This window comes from Lepisosteus oculatus, chromosome 6 (genome assembly GCF_040954835.1).
Source record: "Lepisosteus oculatus isolate fLepOcu1 chromosome 6, fLepOcu1.hap2, whole genome shotgun sequence".
NCBI lineage: Eukaryota > Metazoa > Chordata > Actinopteri > Semionotiformes > Lepisosteidae > Lepisosteus > Lepisosteus oculatus.
Window position 1 is genome coordinate 13,629,114 of NC_090701.1, and position 20,911 is coordinate 13,650,024.

Below are 20,911 nucleotides of genomic sequence, written 5' to 3' on the forward strand. Positions count from 1 at the left end.
GTAGGGGACATCAATGGAAGAATAGCCACAAATTTGAGTGTGCATCGTTTGTATACATGCATGGGCGTACTTATACACTCACTCTTATTCATGATGTTGTGATTACATTAATTTGTAGTCTTACATATTTGTAATATATTCTATTTAATTTGTATACTCAAATGCCATTTACAGTACAAATTGCAATACATTCACAAGTTTTCTATGGAGAAAATGACAATTATTTTGTGGCAGGGCCACAGACATTATATCGAACATTCACAGGTGATTTCATGTGGCTGATTCATGAACATTTATCAGCTTCAGGATTGATCAACAGGGTGTCTGCTGTGAAAGATATATGTGACGCAACTTTGCACTTGTTGAAAAACATACTCTCTTGTGGTACTTCTCATGAAAAGTGTGTTTCATTGGTTTCTGTGTCTTAGATTCCATATATCATCCCAGCTGATCCCACAGAGTTTCAATGGGACTCAAGCCTGCTGTTGTGTTGTCACATCAGGATGAGCCAGCAGGAACAGCAGCAAATGATGTCCCAGGATTTGATCAATGACACACTGGGCAGTCAGGTTGTCATGAGTGACTACAGAGTTTTATATCAGCCAAACTCTCCTGACCAGACCATCACATTTGGACTTTCCCATTGATCTTGGCAAGATTGCATGACTTGTGATCTTCCAGGTTGTGCCCTATTATTGACAGAGTTTGACTTTAATGTATTAAAAATGACACAAAAAACATGAACGCAATATTCAAATCGGTACACAGGTATCACTAGACTAACATGATAGATGTGTTGTACAAATGTCTTGTGTAAGGTGAAATTGTGTTAGTTGGACACAAACTTCATATAAGAAAAATGTAAACAGGGGGGATTCTCCATCTCATATTTATTAATTTCACTGTTTTATTATAACTATATTTTAGTTAATGCTTTCAGTTTTTACCCTTTTCTGTATATAAGAAGATTGAAGAAGTTTGGTCACATGAGCTGTGACAGAATATGGGCAATACAGTAAGAGGAGAATTAAATTAAACACAGACATATTTAGCTGATACAAACGTTTTAACCAATTTGAACCCTTCTGTTAATTACTTTCATCTGCATTTGCATGAATGGTTGGCAATGGTACTTTGTTTAAACTGGTAGCACAGACACAACAATACAATGTATTATTATCATACTTAGACGGGTACAGTTTCTCTGAATTACACTGAATGTTTGTTCTAAACTTTTCACCTTTCCAGTTCTCTCATTCTCATCACCACCAGTTGCTGCGCCACAACACATCTGACCCTTACCACTCATTATGGTTTCACAGCTTATACAGCTGCAAGGTTGCAGCCTACTTAAGTCACTTCTCCCATTCAACACTGTACCACGATAAGGCAAACAACTGTGTTAAACTGAGCACATTAATGAGGGACTAGCCCTGTTTCTAAAATAGTATTCAAATGGATTCATGTTTGACAATATTGTGTTAGTCAAGAATATGTATTTTCTTTACTTGTACTTATTTTTTTAATTTTGGTTGTTAAGTTTCCTTCAGTGCTCCGTATACAGTACATAAAGTTTTCATTTCTACAGATATTGGGAAAAAGATGTAAAGCAAATGTTTTGTTGTTTATTTATAAAGAAAAACACATTTGATGAAAGGTTAAAAGAATGAGTTAACATGATGTCCGGACATGTTCTTCAAGCAAGTGTCTCTTTTTTAAATACCACTGCCAGTGAAAACAGTCAAATCTACATTACTGTAGGGTGTTTGCAGTATTTCAGCAATATCCTATTGCCAACAGTTTATTATAGAGTATTGTTGGTGCTACAACAGGTTTTAGCCAGTCAGCTGTAAGGCATGCATTCAGGTTACCAGCCTTAGCTAAACCTAAAGCTAAACCTACAGGAACTGTGCTTTCCCCTGTCTCACTAGCTACAAGAACAAGAACAAGAGCAAGAATAGCCTAACTATGCAGGGTCTCTTCAGAAGTATGGGTTCTCGTTGTAGTCAATTGTGTATAGACATGAGCACTAATTCTGATTAGCCAGTTTTACAATAATGCATTCTGTCTACAACTAGCAATGTTATTTTATATTTTACATGTTCAAATATTACCCACAAAAAATTTACTTACAGTAGATATATTTTACTTGATGCCAGTTTTAAAGAAATAAATCAATACAGTGCTGCTTCTTATATTCCATTATATGGGCATTTAACTGTTTCACACAGTAACACAGCAAAACATTAATGTTGATTTCTAGAACATTTTATGCATTATTACTTTTCACACAAATAAAACAAATCATGCAATAATATTAAATTAAGTGCTTACAAACATTCTTCGGAACAAACTATGAAACGTGAACCCACGATGTAATGTTTTTAGACAAGGAGCTATGGGAGCTAGGTGAAAGCTACAGTACAAGTAAAATATCTTGATCTAGACTCTCACAGCCCTTTCTGTAAAAAAGGGATTACTTTTTGCAGTTTTAAATGTTCTTTCTTTTAGTTCCATTTTGGTTGTCTAGTTAATGTTTCACCATTTATTCTGAAGAAGTTGATTGGGTTGTCTTTGTCAATGCCTTTGAGAATTTTGAATACTCTCTGCTCAGGACTTAAAAGGTTCAACACTTTTAGCATGTCAATGTACAGTAGGTAATTCCTTTGAGCCTAGGAGCAGCAATATCTTTTCTAAATGACGTCTGTCTAGTTTGTTGTACAGTTTTAACAAAACGTCCACCTGCAATTTGAGAATTAGTCTTTTACGAGGGACTCAATCAAAAGCCATCTGAAAATCTAAATATACCATATCATATATTCTTCATGTATTCATTATTGCCATTGTTTGTTCAAATAATTCAAATGACCTTGTCAAGGAAGACCTAACTTTTCCTAATCTATCCTGACTATCCACCAGAATTCTCTTTCCATGCAGATTATCCTCTAGTTGGGTTCCAATGATCTATTCCATAATTTTACGTTTAATAGAAGTAAAAACTCTTGGTTTTAATTGCCTGGTTTCTCTTTTTCACACTTTTTATGGATGGGTACTACATCTGCAGTTTTCCAGTCAAGGGGGATTACTATACCTTCAGAGATTGCTAAAAGGGCTTTGTTAATGTTTTATGAATAACGCCTCTTGTTCCCTTAAGTACAATTGGTAGGCCAGAGCTTGGAGATTTTTTTTACTTAAGTGTTTCTAGTACCTGTAACATTTCTGCCTCTTCTGTTAAACAGTGTTAGCTTAGAACTTTTTTTTTATCTCAACTGAAACATTTTGTTTGTTTTTTCCTGGCTAACCCTAAAGTGATATAATATTTGATAAATACTTTTCTGTCATTCCCTTTCATAGTCTAAAAGTTTTCACTTATTATCTCAGATATCCTTTACTGTTCTTTTGATGATGATGATGATGATGCATTGGCTCATATTGCTTAGGTTTGGGAACATTTTGCGTATAAAATATTCATTTTACCTCTCACATCAACAGGAACTTCAAGCTTGTGGTGGCAGAAATATTCCTTTTGCTATATTTGAAAAAGATGCAAAATCGCACTTGATCTTCATACACTGGTGACAGTGTCTTCTCAGTAATGGTGCAGGATTCTGCCACAGGCATTTTCCTTCCTCGTTTCATGATTCTTGGATGACGAATCACAGAAATAACTCTGCAGTGATTGGTTTAGAGCAAGCTTATTTCACTACATTTTTATTTTTGAAGGGGGGGACTTTCTTTTGTTCAGTATCACTCTGGCACTTTGTGCAAGTCACTCCGTTTTCAAAAAGGGCAATTACTTTTCTTGTTGCCCTTATGACTGCATCTCATTGTCTGAATACAATTTATGTCTATTTGTCTAGTTTCCAGTATAATGCCCAGCCTATTGTAGCTTAAAGATTTTCTGAACTTTTGTGAAGTAGAAAACTTCTTTCCTTAGTTTTAGACTGCCAATGCTCCCACACAGAACAAATATCATGAAAACCTCTCCTTTTATTGTTGAACCGTCTGATAATAATGCAGTATTTAAACTGAAAACCCCCTTGCCCAGTCTTTAATAAAAGTAATCCTTAAATCAATATATTGTCCTTTCTTCCCACCACTGAAATGTCACAGAAGACCCAGAGATTTTTTTCTAACAAATGATTTCCACCAAGAGGGGAATTTGTTTAAATCTGTCTTGCTTCTGGCTGTAGCCAGGAGGAGTCAGAGCTGTTTACATTTTTCTTTTTAATTTTGTTCTATTTTAAGGTTGCAGATCCAAATTTTTCATTTATTTCTCCGATGCTGACATGTACAACTCATATGTGTAACACAAATAACACAAAAATCGGAAGAAAATTAAAGGAAAGCCTAAAAAACTAGGTTTACAAAACGTATTACAGTTATAGATTTTTTAAATTTTGTTTAGTCAGAATACTGCCTGCTCATATTTAAAATGCTGACAAATTATTTTACTCTTTTTCACCACATCTAACATTCTGGCCTTAAAAAATAATTTCTAATTTTGTGTGGAATAGCATAAAGAGTGTCAGGTGAAAATATTTAATTTCATATGCATTTTTAATGGGGTTCTGTTTGAGAGTAACGTCTAGCTCTACTCTTCATTTCAATTTTATTAGACTTCATAGTCTTAAAATTCTAGTTTAGAAACATTTGTTTCTAAATAAACAAAACAAGCACTTATGATGAAGGCAAAAAATGAATTTCTACATCCTACCATGTATTTTATATAATGACTAGATGGTGAATTTTGGCGTTAAGAACATACACGTAGCATATTTGAGAGTGTGTATTTGTGGTCCAGTATTAATCTCAATTGACATTCCATCGTGTCAAATGATGATGACGACAAAATTTTTGTCCTTTTTCGCTTTCTAAAAGTACTGAACTTGAACTTGAACTTAAACTTGAACTTTATTGCCATATGTAACCAGTGCTGGTACAATGGAATTCTTACTTACAGAAAGTCTCTCGATTGTAAAACAAGTGTAAAAAACAAAACAAAGTGCAAACAGTGCATCAAGACAATGTACAAACAAACAATAGACAATGTGCAAGTAAACATGCAGACAGTTTGAATGTAAACAATACAGACGTGTAAACAATGACTGGAGACGTACAATAAATAAAAGTAATGACAGACATTGAGCGTCCAACACAAAACAAGAGTATTAACGTATAAATAAACATTAAAACAGACACACAACGAGAGAGCTTTCTGTAAACCGTCGCCATCTTTCCGGCGCATGGTAAGTCCTAAAATTCCTCTTAAAGCTGAACAATCCCACTGGCCTTTTTGAGCTCACCTTGTGATTTTGTCCGTACAAGACATGGTGATTAGTTGCTCCCCCTGCATGACTCCATCCCAAGTCTGAAAAGCCCCACGGGACCGGACAGGAAGAGTTCCCTCTCCAGACTCAATCTTAGCCCGGAGGTGGCCATGAAACTTTCTCACAAAGTGCTTGCTGCTGTTCACTGAGGGTTACAGAGAGCAGAATGCAAGCTGATCAGGTAATGCATTTGCAGTCACAATTTCAATTTTAGACATAGAGAGGTTTTATTTTGCCTTTGTAAAAGAGCTCTATAAGGTGTACGTAAAACAGTGTCTTCAAGGAATAGGGTTTGTATTCATTCATTCCCTTTTTCCCAGCATTTGTAATTTACAACTTACAAGTTTTATAAAGCAAATTTTACACTTTTTAATTTGAAAAAGACCATATCAAGCATTAAAATCAAGCATATTCTTATTTTAACACAATGGTTTAGTAATGTTTTATGGTTTCTTGAAAAATGATTCCCCTAAAAAATCTTTAACATTGTAATTTTCAGTGTCAGTTAAGCTATAATATGCATCTTAATATGAATCTTATGAATAAAACAGTATTTTACTAGAGTAAAGACAAATAATATCTTCAAATAAAGCATTCATAGCAGAAACAAAAGCATCCAATATTGATAATTGTTCTTTTAAAAATCAGTAATACTTTCAAACAAAACCTACATAAAGTTATAAATCTTAATGATCCTCAGATTCTTTTTCCCCCTGCACACAGCTACCCATTTAATGACCCTTCTTAAACTACCATAGTCATCCAGCTTTGCTTGAAATTTGGGTTTATCTCCAAGTGCTTTTAAATTTCTTTGCCAATTCCTGCTGAATTGCACCACATTGGGTCCTGCTGAAATCCAGCAAATAAAACTTTGTAATTCAATGTCTTAAGCTCAGTGCTTTCTTCCTCTTGAACCTTGAGCTTTGAAGATAATCTTAAAATGAAAATATATTTGTTATTAAGCTATTCACACAATGTATAGTCTTTCCATTGTAAAAGAAGAAGTATTTTTCAGTGCCTTATTCTACTACATCTGAGATGGAAGCCACAACCATACTGTTACAACCAATTCCTCAAAATAATGGGTAATTGTATAACAGGACAGCCCTGCATATGCACGTTTTAGTTCCTTCTACGCTAACAAAAATACAATTCAGGATTCTAGACTTTAAGAGAATGGTGATTTAAAATTGTATGCAGTGATATTGAAGTCATAAATAAAAAATATAATATTGTAGGTAGTGCTTTTGGTTTTATAAGAACAATTGAAAAAAAATCATTTCACATTTTGTGAAAATAGGACCAAGCTGTTTCCTTCTTTTTAATTCTTATAGATGAGCATGCACTCAGAACAAAAATGGAAAAGAAATGCAATACACTAGTTCCACCTTAAAACACCTTCATGTCTTCCAATCTAACACCACCATGAAAAAGGCAATAATTGAGAAACATTCCACTGGAAGTAGAGAAAGGAGGATTTATTCATCCCCTCTGCTGTTGCTATGGTTCTCTTGATGCAATGAGGGCAAAGTTAAGCCTTAAGTTCTTCTCTGAAGTCTTGAGGAAAAGGAGAAAAAAAGGTATTACGGAACCCTAATGCATAAGCAATTTCGTAATCTGAAAAGCTGAATGATGAACATTTTAAAGGTTTTAATGACCAACCAGCTAAAATTCAAAGCTCCCTGAGAGAGGTTTTTTTTTAATACCGATATGATTAACTGACTGCTGGAATTCTTAAATTCTGTTTTCTCTCAAATCTAAAACTTTGCAGTTTTTAAATGACCTAGTACTCTACCTGTCATCCAAACAAGATGAATAGTTTCCTGCATACTTTTTAATGGAAAATATCCTATGTATAGTTTCTCTATAAAATGCAAGAAAGACACTTAAACCCAGACAACTACAATAAACGCAGTAACACACAATTACACAGGGCAAATGCAGAATAAAGTGTTCATTGAATCTCATAAACATTAACATGATGGATATTACATTAAGTTCTTTTGCACGTTCATACAGCATACTATAAAATCTGGCTTAAGTTTCTCTTAAGCATGATGAAAGAAATGCCTGTGTTTTATAGTCCCGCAAAAAGAGAGTGCTAATAAGACCACACACAGCAAGAACAAGCTGTTTAAATGACAATAAAAGAAAGTCATTGTGAAAGCAGAAGGCAAGAGAGTTAAGGGGGCATGTTCCTTACAGTCAGCCGTAATTTCATAGGGAGAGTTGAGGCGGGCATCTCCACAAGGGGAAGTACTGATATACATATGGAACAGGATGTTTTCTCTCAGTCTGTAGCCTGCCTCCTTGTGCCGGATGAAGATTGATTGCTCCCAGTCTTCTCGCCGTTTGCTTCAGACAGGCAACAATGAAAAAATAATGTATTAAAATTGAGGCAGAAAGGACCTGGTGCCATGCACGCAGCTGAGTAGTACACAACGGCTTCACACTTGTGTGTGATTTGCCCCATGCTGTTTGTTACAGACATTCTCTCCTTTCGTTTTGAGAACAAAACACTTTAATAAATGTTAGTGCTCCCCAGACTAAAGTCCTTTATTCATCTGTCACACAGCTTCCTTGCGTTATTCTGCTAAAGTGTGCTGAGGATAATTCCCTGAAAGAGGGAAAATAATGATATTTCAGCCTAGATGATCTTTGGTCTTTGTAAAACTACCAAGACTACCAACAGGGGTGAAAATTAGTCAGATTCACACATCCTGCTGAAAAATACAGCTATGGCTCTTATGCAAGTGAACAGCAATACAGACATTTTCTGGTTAGAAAGAGAAGACACAATAACTCTTACATCGCGTAGCCTTGTATTACACTATTTCTCATCAAAGACCCAGTCACATTCTACTCAGTATTATTCTTGTTTATAGTGTATTACCCATTCTTTTCCAATAATGAACTTGTTCATTACTTTTAGATCATTATCAGATTGGTTAAATGTAACTGATATCTGCTCTCAATTGTTTGTTTTTGTCACAGCATATGTTACTGGATTCTGTATATGAGCCTAGGGTATATGTGCTGTATATTGACCTTGGACCTTTGAAATCTGGTTGGCACAACCAATAAATTCAATACTAGTGATAGGCTTGGGGAAGTGTTATGTGTTATGTACAAATTAGGCATCGATAAATATGTGTTTCAACGTAATTTTTTTCCAAAATTACGCCTCCTTCATTGGAGACAATGTCCTGTTGGGGGTTGCAGAAGACTTGCAAGTCCTTGGCGAACTATCTTGAGTTTACCACAAAACATTAAACCGACATCGAAAATGTAACTAGATTCTGAATAACAATAGAACACAGCAATAGAACATCAATTTCATGCACCACGGTAAACACTGACAGAGGTTAGTGTAAAGGTTATTGAAAGAGGTAGAGGTTAGTCAAGTGAAATGTCAATGATTCTACACCACCCCTATTTCATCAGGACATCCAGATTCTACTTCATTATATGGACAGGTGGGCCAGACTAGAGTTCCACAAACTATGCAGTGATCATTCCTTTCTGAATGTTGCAGACGTGGATAACTTAAGCCTAACAGGAAAAAATAACACTTTAGAAAAAAACAGTTTTAGAAATCAAGGGCACAAAAAAGGCCTTTCTCAGCCCAAAAAAGCCAGCTGAAATTATGATGAAATTCGAAGTAACCATGAGTTAAGGGTCAGTCCACAGAACAGTGATGAAATAGGCAGAGTGGCATTTTAACTTCTATAAATGTTTTGTTTTTCTGGTAAATGTACAGTATACCTTATCCTTAACCTTTGCAATCTGAAGTGTGTGAATAACACCTAAATATTGCATATTGATTTTATTTTCACAAACATATATGCTGTATATGGCTGTAATGGAATTTTCAGGTCCTCCACATTTGAGTGGGTTTTCTCTAAGTGCTCCAGTTTCTTCCCATCTCTTAAAGGTTTTCAGATTGGGTATCTTGATGGAGTGCTTGTGTGTGTATGCTCTATGATGGACTGGAGCTCTGTTCAGGGTGTAGTCCTTGCGAACACTGTGTTCTCAAGATAAGCTCTGCATTGCTGTAACCCTTACCTTCATAAGAAGCTTTCTGATAATTGATTAATGGATGCGTAATATTGTAGTAAATTCAATCACATAAAAAAAGAGGCCTAACAAATGTCTAATGATAGTGCCAGACATGTACTGTATGTTAGTATAATTAAAATGATAATAGCAAGCATTGTTGCATTAACAGTTTGAAAAAATGTTTATTTTAGTTCTTAATTTAACTACTAAAATGAATGCTTTCTTAATTAATCAGGTGTAACAAAGTTAAAACTAAATTCCATTTTATATTACAGTATAATTAACATATCAGAACATATTAAAGTATGTTCTAGCTAGGCATCTGGATGCATTAAAGATGAGTTTTGTACATATGATTGTGTACCAATGGATGATGAAGGTAATTTTTTAGGCAAATACAACATTAAAGGAGGATCCCTTATACTTCTACAAACTGCTTTATTGAGTCGATTTAACACATCTGAGGGCAAAGATACCTTAACAAAGAGATAGGCTTGTGATATCCGTTAACGCTACATTTGGCGGGTAAGATTGTTTCCTTATGGTGACCTCTATTTAAATAAAGGGCTTTTTACAATGGAAATACCAAATTAACAGAGTCAGCAGCATAAATCCATAATATCTGAAGGTGAAACTGTTCTGAAAAGTAAGCACCAATTGATATTAATGTAAACTGCATCTTTAATACTTATCTTTTGCCAGAGACAGGCATAAGAATAATTAATTCACAAAGGCTTAGTCATTAGAATGCATTTGGTTTATAAACCTGTTCTGTTACCATGGCACTAATTAAGGATTAATTACCAGGCATAAAAATATAGGGGAAAGACAACAAAAGACATAATGCAAGATTAACTTTAGATTGTCTAGTATCATGGCTGAATATTTTTTAATTAACCCTTTAATAGAAATTAGCATAACAGTTAACAGTTGATTTAAGCATGAAACAGTGACTAGAAACAGTGAATAGAAATATAGAGGCTTATGAAACTATACGAAATACAGAAAAATCACAATCCTAGATGACTCATTATTGAAGGATATACAGTAGGACATTTTAACTGGTTTTGCAAAAGCCTCGTAGAAGGTAAATATGATTGAATATTAATTTTTCAAAGAGTATGTTTAGGCTCAAACCGTGAAGAACGCAATATTTACCTTGAAAGGAGCTCTAGCTGAGAGTAAAGGAATCTAACAAATGCTCTCCTTGCGATGATTTCTGCATGGCAGTCGTTGACAACAAGTCCCCGGTCACTGATATATTCACCATTGATACATTTGGTGCCAGTAGATATTGCGACCACCTGTGCTTGTCGAACATCTAAACCTTTCAAAACAAAAAGCATAAAACAAAAGAAAAGGTTAAAGGAGCTTCAAACATTCTGGAAAAAAAAGGGACAAATTGCGTTTTACTACGCAAATTATCTAATTACTTAATTAGTCTACATTAGCATCCCACCCTGGTCTATAGCAGTTGATGGTTTCAAGACAACCTATGAAACAGCCTTGCAGGATTAATTTTGTACATGTCTGTTAACGCACATGCCCCTAAGTTAATGGTTTCTTTGATTCAGGTAGTTAAAAATAATGGTGGGATTTTACTTGAGGAGTGTTTCACTCTTATTCAGACTAAATGATAAATTATAAAAGCTTGTTTTACAGTCATAGAATATTTACAAATGACTATCCACCATTAAAAAAAATCAAATATATCTAATATTTAAAGCTATGTGTCAGGGGTATAATTAGTTAAAGTTGGTCCATTTTTTAGAAGTCAAATGTGAGTAGTTTTTGACTGTGGAAGGCCAGAACAAAGTGACTTGTGGTCTTAAATAATAGATACTTATAGATACTGTCATGTTTTTTATGTTTGTAGTTACTTTAAATAAGAAATTAATTAAAATGACTGAATAATTGAGAATCCTAGAAGTAAACAAAAGGAGTAAGTGCAGGTTTCCCTGTAGAGATCTGATCTCAGTTGCTCCTGGGCACCAAACACACACAGCACCATTCCTAGACAGAGGATAACTCCGGACAGCTTCACACTGTCTAGATTTCAGAATGTGTGTGTGACATCACCTCTGTAACTTGCTCAGTATGCTGAGCCCTGCTACATTCTCCCACTCTAAATTGCTGCTTTCCCTCAATGGCACACTCAATGACTGATAGACATTAGGCTGAGATATCTTAGTCATACCCTAAGCAGCTCTCCCTGCCCCTGCCCCTGTTGGGATTTGATTCTAGTTACTCATGGACTGCACGAGTTGAACGAGGCTTGAACAAACAGCTCAGTTCTCAAAAATATACCCACAAGTACCATTTCCATTATTGCCATAATAAAATTACCATACATTATAATGAAGATAAAAGATCAATTGCTAGAAAACGGAACTTCCATTTTTTATGTCACTGGCACACACCCATTTCATTCAAAGTCTGGCATCAGTTGTTTTCAATGTTTGGATGAAACATTATTAGGTCTACAGTCTATTCAGATCAACATTTTGTGTCTTCACTAAACACCTTTATCACAAAACCTAAAAGACAGATCTACAGAAGATAATACAGTCACAGTCTAAGGCATTATGATTAAGTCATTTATTGTGACAATCCTGATCCAAAACAAAAAAGCTATGTCTACTCGGCTCATGACCTTACATTTTCAATAGTTTATATCTGAAAATTATGCGATTTGGTACTTTGTCTCCACTTCTGAAGAATCTGTCATGAATCTGATTCATGTTGCTGAAAAACAAAAAGGTTTCCACAGCATGGATAAGCAGACCTACATAGAAGTAACATACTACTTTATACAGAAGACAGAGGAACAACATGTATTTTCATTAGTTTTTGAAATCTGACTGTCTTTAATAGGCAATAGACTTACAGTATACCAACCCACGTTTGGCTCTATTAAGAAATGAAGAGCAGCACTAAGCGCTTGACCCTGTTCACCCTGTTTTTGTTAGTAGTGTAACACAGCTTAGCTTTAGACTAGAAGTCTGTAAATGGTTTCTGGCCATGTGAAAAAAGCATTTATTGGCTGAATGCTTGTGCTATTACTATTGCTAGAAATGCAGTTTTTATTCACTTGTGTCAGGCTGTAAAGTTGGTATAAGACATAACAAACTTTAGGATGGCAATATTTATTTCTGACTCTGATTATACTTTGGGTAAATGTGCTGTTCCAAATACTGATGGACAATTTACCACAGTGATAAAACAGCTCAGCTATTATCTTATGTAATGTTGTGCCCAGGCACAAATGGCTTTAAACTTGAGCAAGAGTTTGCTTTGATAAGAACACAATCAATTAAATCTACATGTTTTCACAATTGACACAGTTGTAACTTGATATTCAAGGTGTCCAAACATAAATTGAGGTCACCTTTCTGAGCCATTATAACTGCCATGTCAAGTTCTGATTTAGTATTGGAAAGAGGTGAGTATTTTCCAAATATAGTAAATGAACTTCATTCTAAATCTTGTTAAACTGTACATTCCTCATTTGGTACTTTTCTGAAGGAGAGTTAATACTTTTTCAAATATTTTTACAAGATATAAAGCCTGTGCACTGTCACTATGTATAACATATAGCATTTTAATATGTTTTGCATTGTGTGCACCACACAAAAAAAAACAAAACATGCAAACACAAAAAGACCCATCTGCCACTCTACATCCTATTTGTTTGATTACAATTCAATAGCATGATACAAAAAAAAAACCTTCAGCGGGATTTTTGACAGAATAAAGCATGGCTTTCTGACAGGCTGGCTCAGCATGCTTAACTGTACTTTCTGTTGAAACTGGCAAAATCTCTCTGTCTTTTCAAAATTCAGGGTTCAGTGGTTTCACCAGACCCGGAGGCACTCTGTAACATATGAACTTTTATCTCTAATGCCACAGACGGTATTGCACATGAAGTAACATCACCTTAGCTGAAAAAACCTGGCAGTGGTAATATTGAGGTAGGGTGAAAGGCATACCCTTTCAAATCCAATTTGCAGACTTTATTACACTTTCGTAAAAAAAAAATCTATACTTGTCATTATATTACTTTGGGTAAAAAATAAAACAATCAAATGACAATAACATGGTCCAAGTGAAAGGAAAATATACAGAAGCCACCCAAAGACCTTGAATAAAATAACATTCACTTCTATCTTTATTCCTTGAAAGTGAATGAATTTGATATTTACACCTGTCAGTTGGTATTATGGATGTGATTTGGAAATGTATTAAAAATGGCCTTATGTACCCTTAATGGATTTATAGTATTTTGTACAATCTCGCAGTTCCAGGTCTTATTTATATTGATTTTCTTTTGTACTCAGACTACAGTATGTTTCAGTTTATTCAGTTCTTAAATATATCTCATGTTTTACATGTAAAGTATTTGTATCTGTAAAAATCACAAAAGCATTACACTAAACTGTACTTCAGTCACCTTTATCACTCCATGAATAAATGTCTGAACCACAGTATTGTTCTTTCTTTCTTGTTTAATTTTAACTGCATGGTTTTTCAAACCTTCTTTTATCGAATATTCAAATCCTAATGATAGATCTTGGGTGGTGTACCTCCATTACTTTGTTCATTTATAACAGAAAAAACACAGGTCTGTAAAAAACGACTATAATAGCTAAAACAGATCTCTCTCACTCACCACTAGATAATGGTAACAAGCATAAACATCCCACCTAATTTATTATATTTTCATATATTTTATATAACTTTACTGTAGTCCTACAGTGCATAGCTGAATTCTAAAACACATCAATTATCTTGTAAAAAGAAAGAACTTTTGTTAAGATTCTTAAATATTTGTGTACGACTCATTTTCAGAAGAGATATTTGTTTACAAAAAAATATGCCACAATATTTGGATTTCCTGAGCCACAATACTGTACTTCCAAGCATACATCATACAGAGAAAGGGGGTTTCTAGCATTGCTATTTGCTTTTACTCTCCAATATGAGAGAACCTGTCAGTGTGAGACAGGATAACCACTCCAGGAAACAAAATCTACAAAAAACAGTCAGAAACTCAAATCCTAAACATACTCTGTGTGAGTTACAGTATGTTCTTTCCCACATTACTATAGGAACTCTACTGACATAATCAGACAAATACTATAGCTACTACACTGCAATATTCTTTAGAATTCATGCCAGAAATGGTAAGATTTATGCAGGATACACTTAAAATTGTTCACATGCCCACATTCTATATTACTGCAGCCGGTACCAGGTTACTGCTCAGCAAGGTGCCCATATCGAAGTCTCATTGATATTCAGCATTACTTCAGAGCGTCAGCTTGTTCTCTGTGATAATCTAAGTTGAAAGGACCACAGAGACACACTGTCTATTTCACTTTTTTTCTACTGTTCCACTTAGCAATTGTTTAGATCAATTTTGCACAAGAAGAGCATGTAATAATTTCCCCAGCCTTTATCTCTGCATGAAATTGTTGTGAAGGTCCCTTCAGTCCATCCAACATTGCAGGAGAAGAGCAGCTGAGAAGCCTGCATGCTTTTAAAATCAAAATGATTGTCAGCTTCACAAAGAAAACAGAGATAGTGACAGAACCAAATGCAGACAGCAGTCAAGGATACACAGATGGACCTTTGGATGCTGGTCTCAGAAAAGAAGAAAGCTCTTTGTATTTATCATGTCAAAAGCCGTAATGTAATACCAAGATAATTGTTATTCATTGGATTTCTTTCCCTTCAACCTGTGAAGTCCAGTTAAATTTAACAAAACTAGGTGTATTTAATTTGAAAAGGAATTTTTAATAAAATGAATTCTATATAATGTGGTTTCCTGTAATTGCAGTTTTTCCTTTAAAACACACTTTAAGAGAAGCCAGTGACATGGGACCACAAGAGTAGACAGAAGCTGTGGACAGCACACGTTTCAAAGAGAAAACATGACCATACTGTACTATATCTCAAGATATGACCTATCAAGCAATTAAAAATAAACATCTGGTGGAGTTTTAGGATGACAAGTACTGCTCTCTGAGTGATATTTTTCTTGCTTTTAGTGGCATTTGTATTCATCTTGGTGTGTTCACTTTCATAAAGTTTCCTAATGTTAAAGAGGGCAAAAACTCTTGTTCTGCACAAGACATATAGTACCTGAGTATCCAGTGCCAAAGGATGCATAACAAGGTGAGACACAAACTTTTTTCACAAATTTAAGTACAACAGAAAAAGCATCTGCATTGTCGGTTTAATTGTAATGCTTGATACTAATTCAAGATTTTTTCTTGATTGTTTAATATTTGACAATGTTTTGCTAGACTAAATGGAAAATAGGAAATACATTTCATATTATGATAAATGATCAATTTAAAACATGAAAGGATGGTTATTTTATGATCAAAGTGCTTTGAGAAGCCACCTTTAAAGGCGCTATATAAAATAAAGTTTTTATTATTATTATATATACTATAAAAATGTATATTGTATCTTTGAAATGATAAATCTGCTAGTAAGAAATAATAACCTCTTTTGGGATTAAAAAGGGTGGAGATAGTTGAAGTAAGAAAATAATACTAATAATATTAACTTCCTAACAGCCTCTGACCCTTTTCCTAGTAATGCAGTATGGATTGATTAAATTGGAAATATTCGTTAAATTATATTTTATTAGCAATAGCAAGTAATCGTCAATGACAACTCAACACTGGAGAAATTCCTTATTTTATCTTTGGACAACACATTCAAAACCAAGTTTCCTTTTATCTCTTTGTCTTCAAATGTACAGTACATTGATTTTAAATCTATAATTAAGACACATTCAAAGTTACAATACCTGAATGCATGTCCTATTATGCAAGGTTGAAATTTGACCTCTTAATCCATTCCACCTTTATGACAAGGCAATGTTCAATGTCATGATAACACTCAAAACTATAATCTAAAGAAAAAACACATTGACCAATTGATCAGTCATTCAATCAAGTAATCAATCTGCTATATACAGTATTTACCTAACTCTAAAACTCAAGGCTTTTTTCCATTTGATGGGATCTAATGGGTGAACACACATGAAGAATGAGGCCCCCAAATGATAACTAATTATTACAATTTTTAAATATGGGCAGAAACTTACACATGCATGTGCATTATTTTAAATTAGATTGTATGGAATTCTGCAAACAGTCTATGTCTTTGGGGATCAATTCATTTTGTTGCATATTGTTTAGAAATTGTTTCACTCCATTAAGCCTTCATCTAAAAGTTTTGTCCTAAATCTTAGGATGCTTAATGTTTGCAGTTTAATTACTAATTGATTTCTTTTGTTTCCTTCTTCCTAATCTAAAAAAATGAACAGCAAATAGCTTGCTTCTCTCAGCAGAGATAGGAGAGACAATACAATACGATGACCTCTCTGTTGTTGTGAAATCAGAGGTGGTCTCCCAACACCTCAAAGTAAGTCTTGGAATGCTGGGAGATTGGAGAGGAAGATGATAGTATAAACACAGAAATCTAAAACTACTGTAGGTGCTGTTTGTGGTGTTTTCAGTTAGGAGAACTTAAGAGAGGGGAACACCTTTACTCCTGAATTAAAGTTTAAGAGAAATGAGTCTTTTCACATAGAGTTTTGGTTTAAGCTTTCTATTTGTAGAATCCATCTCATAAGATATCATTAGGGTAATAAAGTGTATTCTTTATTCATGCCTTTGTGAAAAATAATGTAGAAATCAGCCCTCAGCTCATTAATGGTGTCAGCCTGCCACCATTTAAACCAATGCTGGCTAAAAACAGGAGATATTTCTGAGTACATTTTTGTAATTATTTAATTTTAAGAAATACATTTGCTTCTTTCTAGCAATAAAAAACAAGAATAAAATTAGAATTTAATGGCTTAGTTGAGACTTAAATGAACAGTCAAGGTCAATGTTGGCTCATTTACATTCCATTAAGCTACAGGAACATAAAAAAGACTCTTTACATGTTTTATTTAATCTTGAAATATTTGTCAAATATTTAAGGTCAAAAAAGTTTGAAATCACTAAGCAGCAATAGTGCAGAAGACAACTAGAACAGTGAAAAAGGGTTTTATGAAGTGAATAGTTAAACTATTAGTCATAAAGTAAAGTAAAAAAAATTGCCTGAATCATTTTCTAAATCACATTAGGTCTTGGCTGTGTGTAATATAGGGTGTCAGTTTTCAAATCAATCTAGGAAGGCTGAGAAGACACTTGTTAATTGTGTTTCTGATATCAGAACATATGGTATTTTTGACACATTTCTTGTTAACTAGATGTTAACTAGATGTCCTATTTTACACAGTCGAAATACAACCATGCCTTACAGGGAAACACAGACAACGAGTGCATTAAATGTTTTTTCCACATCTTTGAAAGTTTGTAAACAACTGCAGCTTTCTTATGGGACCTCCTAGCAAACTGTTGTGTGCCAAATGTAAATATGCAACACTTTGTTTACTGTTATGAATGAAAGTTCGATTATAAAGTTCCATTAGGAAGAATTAATTCCAATATGTAATGAAAGTTCCATTAACAATTGATTTCTTTTTAAATGAATGCGTTTATGGTTTTAGAATGTGTAGACTTGCTGATAATATTTGCCAAGTGTACCTGAAAAACCCCATCTATGAATGTCAGCGCCTGGTAAGGTCTAGATTATTTTTATTTTGTATTTCTTTCTAGTGGATTGTATTTTTTGTAAAGTACCAAATAAAAGGCCCCCATCAGTTAGGTTCCAGTACAAAACTAATCCAAGTCTTTATTGCTCTTCAGTCCTTGATTGAAGGTGGTTTAAAGATTGGGATTTATTGAAATTCTGGCAGTGCCTACAGACATCTGTAATATCCGATAGATCTGAAAATTGAAACTGAGCCCCTAGTGTTTCTGTCTCAGCTACCTCACTACAAATATTTGGACAGCTTGCATCTGGATCTGTGAAGATAACACACTTATTAATAAACAAACATGCCAATTATTGGAGGCTGTAAGAAATGAGAAATTGGATTAGGTCAGCACAAGGGTGATTTCAGCAAAGCAAAAAACATGAGCCACAGCACTCTACTAAGATTCCAATACAGCTCTGGACCCTCAAATGCCTTGAAGATGGTGATCAGACTGCTTACAAGATTCAAACATAAAAAGCATAAATTTTATTACAGGCAAGAATAGGTTGTTTGTCCAGTTTTGCAGATTTGGTTACTTAGCAGTTTAAATTTTAAAGAATCTCTTGGGGGACCCTAGTAGTCAGGTGAAATAATAATAATAATAATAATAATAATAATAATAATAATAATAATAATAATAACCCATGTATTCTGTATTAAAAACAACACCAGTACCTGTGCGCCACTGCCTTTGTCCTTGGGTCCCTGTTTCCCTGTTTCATACTGAAATTGAAGCTGTCTTATTAGTATTTAAATACTATCCCTCGAATCCCAATAATTTCCTTTGTCACAGACTGAAGAGATTCTGTTCCTTGAACTTCAATCTTGTAATCCAAAATTAACTTAGCACTGTCTGTGCATGAGCCAGAGACCTTGTGACCTCATATCAGCAACAAGCTCTCAATTACAATTTGATGCATCTATTGAAAAAGTGTTAATATTTCGGCCTGTTATAATGAGAGGGTTGCTTGCCAGATGTGCAATTAGTACTGTATTTTCCTGATTAGAAAGAAAAACATCATTTTACAGAGTCATCAAGGAAATTTAAATATGAACAACATGAGAATATTTTTGGTTTAAAACAAGTGATGGAAATTTACCTTGAAGAAATGGGACCTAACACATATTAAGACCCAGAAATAAGGCTCAAATAAATCTGATACATTTGGTGGATGTAATGGATATGACAGTACCCATCTTTTTTTCATAAAGAAGCAGTTTAAATATTTAATGCCTGTCCTTATCTCATATCAATAGTGGAAACGCAGGTATATAGGAATCTTCTGGTCTTCAATATAGTGGACCTGTTAAATAATTCATGACTATATAAAAGTCAATAAAATTTGCCATACCTCTGGTCATTACGATTCCTGCCAAGACTTTGTGGCGTGCGTGCAAGGACGTGCAGCTGTCTGCCAGCTCGCTGTATTTCTTGGTCACCAATTGGAATATTGAATCTGCAAACTCCTGCAAGACACAATCGGTTCTTTATTTCTTTTTTTACACAAATATGTAGATGCTTTTATATTACTAACTTGCTTTAGCTATCTGGTTATCTGTCTTTCTTTCCAAACATCTGTTGATACATGCTGCAGTTAAGAAATTCTAGTCATTCTGAGTGGTTCACAGCAATATTTGCTAAACCTTATCAACCTGCAAATTTGTACAAATTTGTGTTACAATGACAGTGGTTGAGCCCATGAGAAAATAATGTTTAGTGGAAGCAATTTCACACATCGAATGACAGCTTCCTTTTTCGTGTGATTCCAGTTTATCTCATTTTAACCTAAATTTGTAAGTTGCAGATTTATCTGCCTAGTTACACACAAATAAAAATAAAAATATACACATTAGTTTTTTTTAAACTTAATTGTAAGGTAGGGGATCTAGAGCATTATGTTCCTTACAGAAATAAGGCACATTTAAGTAAATACTCAATACTTTAATTCCAACTCAAAAATGATATTTTGTTACCAGCATCTACCTCCTGCACAGTCTCTAACAATAACACTTCACAATGCATATTACATTATTTTTCATGAAAAAACAGGTAATTATAATAGGCATGTTGTTTAAATGTTGATACCATTTATTTACTAGAACTGTTGCACTAATAAAAAGTTTTATTTTTTTTTAAATGGAGAATATTAAAGAGCTTAAAAGTTCAGACGAGCCATCTGCAATTCCAATTCCACATCTACAGCATTTTCCCATTAAAGAAATTGTTTAGCTTCCATTTTTAAATTGGAACAGAAGCTCTCTAAATCCAGCCCATACTGTTTGGCAGATGTCAACATTCTGCACACATAGGCTTCACACATTCTTGACCCTATGTACTTTATGCTATTTTGTGTTCTAATTATCACTTTAGCCCCTGCAGTCAAGGCAAAAAGCACATATTATTAAACATAAACAAAACAATTGAGCCAGTTTCATGCAGCATTCTGCAGATCTCTCGAAGGAAACAATCAGATAATTGAATGGATAGTTAAAAATAAGTACATATTTTATAGTCTCTATGCTGACAAAAGCAGAAAAGGTGACATTTCACGCAGCTGCTGTAGCAAACAAAATTCAATGAATTGTGGCAGGCACTGTTGAATATCTGTTTTCAGCTTCATGAGAAATGGATTAGACTCAAGGTTAGGTTTTGCAGGAGAATTTACCAATCTAGTGAATAATTGCTTCTGTAGCGGCTAGACTTTTTGAGCTCATAAGAACATAAGAACAGTTACAAACGAGAGGATGCCATTTCTCCCAGTTCAAAGGTTCTCAATCTTTTGAACAAAAAAAGCCTTTTTTGATCAGAAGAATCTTTAAGCTAAATATAAGAAGTGAGTGGGTTAATAAAAAA

General features: G+C 34.3%; 1 protein-coding gene across 1 annotated transcript in view; it reads right to left on the reverse strand.

The window, feature by feature from the left end:
• Positions 1-20,911, reverse strand: part of adarb2 (adenosine deaminase RNA specific B2 (inactive)) — a 219,921-nt gene that overhangs the window by 14,856 nt on the left and 184,154 nt on the right. The window contains exons 4-7 of the mRNA XM_015354620.2: positions 19,410-19,524; positions 10,548-10,716; positions 7,534-7,685; positions 5,307-5,475 (exon numbers count right to left, since the gene is read on the reverse strand). Of these exons, the coding sequence (XP_015210106.1) occupies positions 5,307-5,475; positions 7,534-7,685; positions 10,548-10,716; positions 19,410-19,524 (605 nt within the window). The remainder of the gene's footprint in view (positions 1-5,306; positions 5,476-7,533; positions 7,686-10,547; positions 10,717-19,409; positions 19,525-20,911) is intronic.